This window comes from Melopsittacus undulatus, chromosome 4 (assembly GCF_012275295.1).
Source record: "Melopsittacus undulatus isolate bMelUnd1 chromosome 4, bMelUnd1.mat.Z, whole genome shotgun sequence".
Classification (NCBI taxonomy): domain Eukaryota; kingdom Metazoa; phylum Chordata; class Aves; order Psittaciformes; family Psittaculidae; genus Melopsittacus; species Melopsittacus undulatus.
The window spans coordinates 110,119,957-110,130,237 of NC_047530.1; the positions used below are offsets into that span (position 1 = coordinate 110,119,957).

The window sequence follows — 10,281 nt, forward strand, 5'->3', positions numbered from 1 at the left end:
TTTGCCTCCCAACCATAACTGTTTCATTAGCTGTGCTACCAAGACTAACTTTTACCCTACATCATCCTCTTTATCCGTTCCTAAATGCCATAGTGCTTGTTGTTATGACATCTCAAGGACTTGGAGAGCAGGAAAAAATGGGTTTGTACTGATTCTCCAGCCAAAAATGAGCAAACCTGCTGGATCTGGAATATTTCATTGGCAGCTTAGCACTGGATACGTTTTCCTTGTCTTTCTTAGCCTTACCCACTGGATGACCCTGAGATACAGTGCAATACCATACATAAAAAATGGCCTTCAAAGCCATACTATTTATATGATTTGTGTTAGCTTTCCTTGACTCCTTTAAAGTTTGATCCCTTCAGTGTTCAGTCCCTTCTGAAGCCACATCAGACTTTCCAGCATCCTTTTCCCCTCGCTCTCCTCAATAAAGCTTTGCCTTCTCTTGTCTGTGTTTTCTCTTTCTGGCTCTTTTCTCTGCCTTCAACAACCCTCCAGACTTTCTCTGATCGTCAAGATCTTTGTTGCGTCTGAACCCAAATTGGGTTTCAGCTTTGACAGGTGCCTTTTTAGCTCAGCACTGACATCTTTTCTTAGGCAACAGCTTCCTGTAGGATCCATTTGAGGACTTTCTGACTGCATTCATTACGTTGGCAAGCACAAATGAGCGTAGCAAAATGTTAATTACAGGCACTTTTCACTTGCTGAGTCTCCCCTTAGTGGGTTGAGCATATTTTGTCTGCTCTGCTCTTTTGTTTTCCTTCAGATATATGATCAAATGGCTTTAACAATCCATGGTGGTGCAGAGAATAACAAGAGCTTGTTTTTCATGTTGTTGTGCATCATGCAGATTGTTTTTCTAAAGGCATACGAAGGAATCTGACACAAATCTATAAATATGACTCTTTTTGCCATATTTAAATATGTTTTTTGCCAAAACCATTACTCTTGTCATCATTTCTTATGGAGCAGAGCGTGAACGTGGTCGCATCAGCAGAAGTTGTGTGGACATTGTGCCACTTGCTGTGGTCCATAGGAGATGATATTTGGCATCACAGGCTCAGGTTTTACAGCACTGAATGATTTGATGCAATCAGCAGCTCTGCCCCGTGCCAGGGAGAGGGGTAAGGAAACTCACACTGTCTCTGCCCACATCATCCCTGTGTATGTTGACTGTAACCAGGAAAAGGATATAGATAATTATAGACGATGACTTAGACTTTCCAAACCTGAGGATGGTGACTATGACACAGCCGACAACTCCTGTTTGAGGTAGGATGGAAAACATGACTTTAAAGCTAATTTTTGCTTCTGCCATGGGAGGATCAGCCTTATCCCCTTTGCTGTGATAGTGACGTGCACTGCTCCAATGATGCAGAAGTGCTTCGGAACTGGTTACAACCCAGACCATGAGAGTCATATATCTCTATGTCAGCAAATCTTGTACCTTGTTCCTTATTAGTCTAACATCACTTCCTTGCTGCACATCTGTATCTGTCCAGGCAAAGCAAGCTGACCACAACACCATTATAGAGTGGGAGGCAGGAGTAGCAGTGCTGCTTCTTGCTTTAATGTCTTTTTGATTTCCTCTTTCTCATAGATCAAACCTGTGCATTGCTGAAGCCTTAACCATTGATAACGCAGGCTTCCAGGGGAAGGATGTCTGAGTGGATTCACATTGAAAATTAAGTGTTAAAAGGAGCTGTGTGTCTTAAGCAAGGGCTGCAGTGCCACAGCTCAGTGTAGGAGCCATCCCCATTTGCAAGGAGCAGTGCATCACCCGCAGGACTTGCCTCTGCAGGCACTTTGCTGTGCAAGCACAATGAAACTCAATAACTGGGTCTCTCCTGGTGAACCTGTGCAGCTGGAACAGGAACACAGAGCTGTTTATCCACTGTGGGCCTCCACAGGCTCGGAATGTATGCACCTGACCTTTGAGGAGACTATTGCATCCTCCACAGAGAGCACCTCTGTGCAAACACCTCAGCAGCACAGGAGCAAAGTAAATAACACAGGGGACAGGCTCCAGCCTGCAGGCATGTGGGTTTGTGGAGACATCGGAGATGCTCCGTTGCTGCCCAGTCCTATATCTGAGGGCAAGGGAGGAAGCAGGAGGTGTGCTCCTTTTCCAGCTGCACCATTTGGCCATAAAACCCCTTTCCCTGTCAGCCAGACACGTGCTCTTTGTGGATCATAACCAAGTTTAAGGGGATTAGGAAGAATCGTGGCAGGGAAATGCACTGAACAAGTCAAGTGTGTGTCTACAGCAGCTTTTTAGCTCCTTCGTGCCTCTGTAGATATGATCACAGTGGTCTGGTTGTATCCCTTGCTGGTAGTGAGAGCAGAGCAATAATGACCAAAGGGATAAACCTGCTTCCTGACTTGTTGTTCTGTTTTACTGCTGCCTTTTCTTTCTGTTTTCCTTCTTCCTTTGTGTCTTGCTGGGATTTTCTATTATCGCTGAGTCAGAAACGGATTTATCGGCTGCGAGTATGATTAATTTCCAGTTTGCACCTTGCTCTGATCTCAAAGCAAACCATCCTGTCCCTTTGGTTTCTTGATGTTCTTGAAAGCAAGAGAGAATCTGAGCTCCGAGCAAAATATCCAGGCAGCTTTCCCCAAAGGAAGCCATGCTGAGGTTTCACTGTGAGCATCCTAGAGGGGAAGAACACGATTTAGCACCTTCCCTTTCTCCAGACCGCTAACCTGTTATGGTTTTACAAGGGTTGGGGTTACACCAATGGATCATGCAGACAGATTTGGGTGTATTCTTTCATTTTTTATTGATTTGATCCCTTAGCAAGGGCACACAATGACAGTTTAAACACTTTAGATTTACTACTGTGTTGGGGGGAGGAGGGAAACATGTTTTAAAGCTTATAGGCCTAATAACTTTATTAAGTTGCTCTGTTAAGTCTTATTAAGGCTCTATAGGCTAGCATTAAGTTTTGTGTTGTGTTTCACATGTTTTTCGTGGGGAAACCAACCCAGAGCAGCAGCGAGGTGCAATGCACTGTTCCTTTAACAAAGCAAGCAAGAGGGAAGAGGTGATGTTATTGGCTTTGCAGGGAAGGGAAGATATCGCTGCTAATTTATTCTCATAAAATGCAAATTTTATGGATGCTGGGAATTTTTATTATGGCTCTTGATGATTTGTCTGACCTATGATACCTGCCAGGATCTTTACCTGGGAGCAAAGCCTCAGCCTGGATGCTCTGCAGACAGAAGCGAAGACAGAAATGTCAATTGCCACTTGTTCTGTTAAACCTGATTCATCCAAACTTGAAGTGGGAATATCTTGAATGTACCTAAATCTCCATATACACTTCATGCATACAAATCACAGCGGTGGTGAGTTAAACTGCATCCTGAATAGCTAGAGAAAAATAAACTCCAAGAAGTGAGAGTCAAATATGTGGGTTGAATGTTCACTCTGTTCAGGTAACACCACTTTCCTGTGTCTCAGAGGGGGACAAACCCCTTGAGCCCAGTTCTGGGTTGGTGATGTCTCAATGACTCACACTTGTCTAAGTGCCATCTGCATCCTTGCATGGATGCAGTTTATGGCTGCTCAGCTGGTCAAAGCCTTTGAAAAGCTGGAATTTCCTCTTGGATTTTGGGGAGCAAAAACCCAAATATTCCTTGTCTGTCTCCTCTTAGAGTCAGGTCCTAAGGCCAGGTTGGACAGAGTCTTGAGCAACATGGTCTAGTGAGAGGTGTCCCTGCCCATGGCAGTAGGTTGGAACTAGGTCATCTTAAGGTCCTTTCTAACCCAAACCATTCTATGATTCTATGATCACACTCTGTCATAGATGAGGTTTAGGGAGAACTGGAAACAGCAGGTGAAGGAATTTTGCTAAGATGTTACTGTGATACATATCCATATATATAATATGAGTGTGAATGAAATCCATGCAGACCCTCACAGAATCCCAAGGGTTGGAAGGGACCTCGAAAGATCATCTAGTCCAACCCCCTGCAAGAGCAGGGTAACCTAGAGTACATCACACAGGAACTTGTCCAGGCGGGCCTGGAGTATCTTCAATGTAGGAGACTCCACAACCTCCCTGGGCAACCTGTTCCAGTGCTCTGTCACTCTCACAGTAAAGAAGTTCTTCCTGATGTTAACATGGAACCTCCTATGCTCCAGTTTACACCCATTGCCCCTTGTCCTACCACTGGATATCACTGTTAGCAATTATTTATTTAGTGTTCAGACCAGATGCAATAGGTTTTGCAAAGTGCTTAAGAGATTTGCTGCTACATTTGCCTGTTTTCCCACCCACTGTTTGAAACATCTTGAACAAGCCTATTTGATCATCTTCTTGTCCTGCCTTACAAAGTCACACAGGAGCTGTCCTCCCATGTTGTTTGAGCTTTCTGTAACCTGCTGCTTTGTTCCAGGTTCCTCAAAGCTTCATCCTGCCTGGGCCAGCATGGTCATGTCCTTGGGAGCTGCTTGGTGGCCTTCTTGGTTGTCCTCTCACCACTTGCTTGTGCTGAAGTTGCCTACAGAGAGTCTTTGGGCGTCTGTCATGCCCAGAGCTTGCGAGCTAGAAATGTGGCCACATCCACTGTATTAGAGAGATGGGATAAACATAAGAATAGGAGGTATTGACCAGGCATAATGGGAGGTCACCAGTGACACAAACAACTCAATCTGATTTAGTGTAACATGTCCCTGCCCATGGCAGGGGCTGGAACTGAATGAGGTTTAAGGTCTATTCCAGTCCAAACCAAGCTGTGATTCTATGATTCCATGATTTTAAAAGCCTAAGTCAATAATGCACCAAAGGTTATCCATAGAGTATAAGGCACAAACTTCAACACTGAACCTTGAAGTCCTGAACTTTAATCACAAGCCTATTCTTGCCTCTCATCTGCAACAATTAATGTTGTGTGAAGGTTAATTTTGTATGAAAATGGGGTGAAACGAAATGCAGATACAATGAAAGCTGACACTAAACTGTGCTCAAGCAGAATCCGACCCAAACTGCTTTTCACTGCAGCAGAAACACGGGCTAATCCACTTATCAGTGGGAGTTGGAAGTCCTGGATGAGTTGGAACAGGATATTCAATTCAAGCAAAAGGATTTTCTCTCTGAATAAGAGGACACCTACTGAATATGCAAATAGTCAAATGTTCTCTTGACGGTTCTTATAAATGGATTGCTTACTGTGGTGTTTAAATGAGGTTAATTTCATCTTATATTTCTATACTTCTGTTGGGCCTGAAGGATCCTGAAGTACTTTACCAACAACTACAAACATGTACTTTTAGAAGTAATTCAAGTCATTAGACTATACCCATCAACCACTGACATGATCAGCACCACCATGTACAGCAAGGATGAAAAACTGTTCAACCATAACCTGAGATTAAATTAGGAATTCTTCTATAAAATGTGATAAAGGCTTTTACATAGAATCACAGAATAGTTCGGGTTGGAAGGGATCTTCAAAGAGCATCTTGTCCAACCCCCCTGCAATGAGCAGGGACATCTTCAACTAGGTCAGGCTGCCCAGAATCACATCCGGCCTGGCCTTGAATGTCTGCTATAGATACATACCACTATATTTCTTCTTGCCTTACCTGAAGGCCTTGCTGCTTTCTAGTTCCTGGAATTAAATGCACCTACATCAAGAGACTGAATGTTCCAGTTTAAAGTTGCCGCAATTTATAACAGCTCATGTCCCTCAGAAGGATCACACAGAGTTCCCTTCTGGAGCACTTGTGCATTGGCTTTTCAGGGTAACCACTGATGGAAAAGCAATGTTTGATGCTGCTGAGTCACTGGGGTGTGTCTGACACTGTGTGACTGTCAAAAAGAGGGGAAAAAGAAGGAATTTCATGGTTTTCAGCATTCCCGGTGCCGTGTGACATTCACAGACTTCATGGGGCTTTCGCTGCTTTTACAGACCCTGTTTAAATAAACCACAGGATGCTCTGAAATATACAGCAACTACATTAAATGTTGCACAATAAAACCGGTTGGAGGAACAAATGATGTTCTTGGACATTAAGCATTTGCTACATTGATGGGAATTAACAAGATTTATTAATCCTATAGAAGATTTGATTGAATAAGTTTGACATAGGCTAAGACAGGTCTGCGTGCAAGAGAAGAAATTAATGTCCAAAGAACTTAAGTTCTAAGAAAAACACTTAAAATTTGTGTGCATTAAATCTAAGCATGTAAAAAGAAAGGGTAAGAAAAAGAAAAAGACATATGTATTATGTTTATATGCTCTATGTTCTTTACTGTAAGGGTGGTGAGGCACTGGAACAGGTTGCCTGAAGAAGTGGAAGATGCTCCATCCCTAGCAGTGTTCAAGGCAAGGTTGGACAGAGCCTTGGGTGACATGGTCTACAGTGAGGCATCCTTGCCTATGGCAGGGGGCTGGAATTGGATGAGCTGATGGTCCTTTCCAGTCCAGACTGTTCTATGATGCTATGGTTCTATGTACTGTGGCTGCTCTGAGTATAATTCTTTGAGGAGCTTTCTATCTAAAACGCAGTTTTACTCTTTTTTCCCTTGCAGACAGGCTTTACAAGGTCTTGATCTGCTATATTGGAAGTGGTAAAACATTCTTGAAATGTGTTTTTGAAATCTTTAGACCTTTGACCACATTTGCTATGATGATACAGGCTTAACAGTAAACCCACTTGAGAGACATTTTAATGCAACACTTTAAATGAAATCAATGGGTAGTTTCAGAATGGCAGCTGAATGTGTGCTCTTGTCATTTTCCCATTTAACGAGAAGAAAAGGCCAAACAAGGACCAATTAGTCATAATAAAATAAGCTTTGATGACATTTTCACTCCTGAACTCTGGTATAAAACAGTCATCTAAGAAAGAACTGAAAGGATATATGAGGAATTTGGTAGCATAACTGCATGTACATACACATACAATCCTGAGTAAAAAAATGAGCAGGTAAAGGCAGTGTGGATTACTTTGTCTATGGAGAAAATGTGCTAGCTGTGTGTTTATGTGTATGCATGGAGCTTTTTGCTTCATTTTGTATTAACTTTTAACTGATCTCAGTCTCCCTTTGAAGTCTATGCAGGTTAAACTCTGTTTTCATTCTTTGGATCTCCATGATGTTCGTGTGCTCGAGTTACCCAGTTGTCTCTTCCATGGTAAGTCATGCTCCCTACTTGCTTGAAGATGATGAGCTTCATTTTGTTTAAATAGCTATTTTATTTAAATTAGTGGGTTTTGCTTGCCTGTTTCCTTGTTGTTTTATAAAATGAAAAAGGTTTCTTGTATTAAAGCAATTGCTTCAATATTATTACCTGATTTTCCTGGAGGACAGCTCAATTTTTGCTTTAGTTACTAATAAAATATGCAACCCTCTAAAATAATCATGTGAGAAATCTATTGCATATTGAATGTACAGTGTGGGGAGCTGAAATATTGTATGGAAAAGAGAAAAACATCGATCTCCTCTCCACCTGAGTCCCTTGTCTACACCAAATAGGCACAACAAGATAGATGTATTCATTCCACTTATTGCTAGCTAGTTTATAAACCAACACATTTATCTATCACTGTTAGTGTAAAAGTAAGGAGAAATTATTATATCAAGTTATGGCAAATTATTGCATAGGATCAGTAATACAAATGTGATTGAACTATGAAAGTAGCACAGCCTATAGAACTAAAGTGAACAGGTTACTTAAATGATGCTGATATCCTTTCAGCTGCTGATATTGACCAGTTTATTTACCATGACACATTCTTGGTCAAACCATGCATTTAAGACTTTGCCACTGTGCAATGAGATACTTTATTTCTACTGATATTCAATTTCCCTGCTTTGGACAAAGTCTTCTTTAGATTTGCTGTTCCTTTATTGCTGTAAAATCAGCTTTAGGAGCCATGGTTCAGATTTCTTTTTCTCCTCTGATGTGTTTTCCATCATTATCTTTTCATTAAGGTGATGTGTTGCTAGCAGAGATAGTGGCTACTCCTGAAGCTCTTTATTGTATTGATGTGGAATTCCTGTTAGCCTTAATCTACCCATCACCCGGCCCCTCTGTATGTTTTCTGCTGTAAATGCTGAATCATCTTTCACTTCTGACCACGATAGTTTAGATGTAGCTCGATCTGAGTAGCCACATTTCTTAATGATACCACAGCTAAAATGAGTTTAATTATTTCAATGTATATCTTGCATGTCAAAATAACAGCGATTTATTCAGTGGTGAAGTCCCTGTGTAGGTTGTGAGATAGGAGCTAGAAATCCAAAGGGGAATTTCTCTGTGTTCCTTGCATAAAATGTTTCTTCTTGTTAGGGAGAACCTTCAGCCTGGGGAACAAACCCAGACCTGGTGCATGCTCGTGCTTGAAGAGGAATCCTTAATCTGCCTTTTATATGCACAGAACAGGCAAAAGAAATATTAAGCACTAAGCAATATTAATAAAAGTAATAGCATACTGAATTAAAACTAATCTTAGTGAAGCTAATGGCAGGTTTGCCATCAATTCCAGTGAAGGCAGATGTTAACCCTGTGGCTTTGCATGCAACTGTTTCCCAAGCAAGAATGCTTTAGACATTTAGACAGCTTTAGTAATGAATAGTTCTTTCAGATAGATGGTCTACAAGCTTGTAAATCACGATGTGCTGCAAGAGGCACACAGCAGCTATAGACATGCCAGGAAATGTCTGAGTTGAAATTCAATGTTAATTTCAATGCAATTTAAATTCGTGAAGGTTTTTATGTTGTTTACCTTTTTATACTGTAAAGTGCAAGTAAAAGGGACATGTACATAAACCTTTATGGATTTTAATCTAGACTTCTTAAAACTCCCATTACTACTTTGTCATTCCTGAACTTACTTATACCTAAGCTTAACATATTACCGTAACTAGTTGTAACTACTAGAAAGCTTCTCCCACAAATTTCTGCTTTGCAGGTATCATTTCCTCTTACCCATCATTTGAGGTACATGACTCTCCACAAGTGCTGACAAGATGCTGTTTCATTTTACATACATGCTACTCTAGGGAAACGGTGTGACATGCCACAACTGGCCAACATCATGGAAAACAATTCATTGCACACCCTAAACATACTTGTGGCAGTATGAGTAACTTACACCAGAAATACCACTGTGAAGTCTTGTAGAAAACTAGGAAAGATCTGACTTGGAATATGGGGAATCTTTAGCAAATAGCAGTTCATCCTTAGCATTTGAAGCATAAAGTGTTTTTCTGTTTCTACTTTGCTTTTTCTACTGACCAAGTCCTGGCAAATACACGAATTCATAATGTTACCTTTCCTTATCTCTCTTTTTCTCTTTCTTTCTTCCTGTTTTATCTTCAGAGCAGCAATCCCTTCTATTTGAATTGCCAGCTCTACGAGAAACCTGATTACTGCATGGTCCTGCTGAATAACTGCTTGGCCAAGGTGGGCAGGAGCGAAGAAGTGGCTGTATTAAAGCCCTACCTGGAGATGCCATTCAATAAAAGGTCCTTTCGCAACGGGGTTGGATCAGGAATGAAAAAAACTTCCTCTCGAAGAGCAAAGTCATAAACAAGTGTTCGAAACCACAGCCCCAGTTTTAGGTCTGATGTTTAACTTTGTGCTTAAACCCATTTGAATGCTTGCCGATGATAACACCAACAGAGACAAATGTACCCGTGTCTTCCACGTGTAAACAGATGTTGATTTCAAAGAGCACGAGCCAAGGGGAGCAGATGGGATTGCTCAGAAGGGGCTTTGTTTCCCAAAGTTATAGGATCATCAAATTTTGTGTTGAGTGTTTTCATCTGGTGAATTCCCCTTCTTTGTAAAGCCTCAGATTTAACCAGGTTGCTCTTGTTTAATACAGAAATAGTCCTGTGCTTTGAATAGATGTGTTCACGCAGTCCCTCGGAGGACTGATGTTACTCCCATAGAGGCAAACGCAATGGCAAAGCAAAGCATGCCTATACCTTCCTATCCCAAATCACATTAACTCGAAGACAACCACTCTGGCAATTGTAAGACAGATTTAAAGCCCATTTCATTTGAGATTGCCAAATGTATCAAGGGCCAATGGCGAAAGAGAGAATCAGGCTCTACTTGTAACTGGTAGTTTCTCTTTCATATCGTTATTTAAAATGACTTTAGCAGGAAATAATCCCTTAAGATGTGTCATTTCATTTCCAGAGAAATCGCTCTAAGGTCAGGTATCAGTGCCGCTCTCTTTGCCTCTATTAATTGACTGACATAGGAAACACACATCTGATGAAATGTGCCAAGTGTGGTTTCTGTTTATCTGCTACA

At 41.4% G+C, this 10,281-nt stretch overlaps 1 protein-coding gene across 1 annotated transcript; it reads left to right on the forward strand.

Moving 5' to 3' along the window:
- The first annotated feature begins 5,629 nt into the window (after positions 1-5,629).
- Positions 5,630-9,547, forward strand: NPS (neuropeptide S). Its single transcript, XM_031045301.2, has 3 exons — positions 5,630-5,667; positions 7,065-7,146; positions 9,337-9,547. Exons 1-3 carry the CDS (start codon positions 5,630-5,632, stop codon positions 9,544-9,546), a joined length of 330 nt encoding a protein of 109 aa, XP_030901161.2. The 3' UTR covers position 9,547.
- The last annotated feature ends 734 nt before the right edge of the window (positions 9,548-10,281 follow it).

Coding starts and splice junctions, on each gene's coding strand:
- NPS (XM_031045301.2), top strand. CDS start 5,630: ATGCACCTACATCAAGAGACTGAATGTTCCAGTTTAAA. Junction 5,668..7,064: donor ACTGAATGTTCCAGTTTAAA/GTTGCCGCAATT, acceptor CTCCCTTTGAAG/TCTATGCAGGTTAAACTCTG. Junction 7,147..9,336: donor ACCCAGTTGTCTCTTCCATG/GTAAGTCATGCT, acceptor TTTTATCTTCAG/AGCAGCAATCCCTTCTATTT.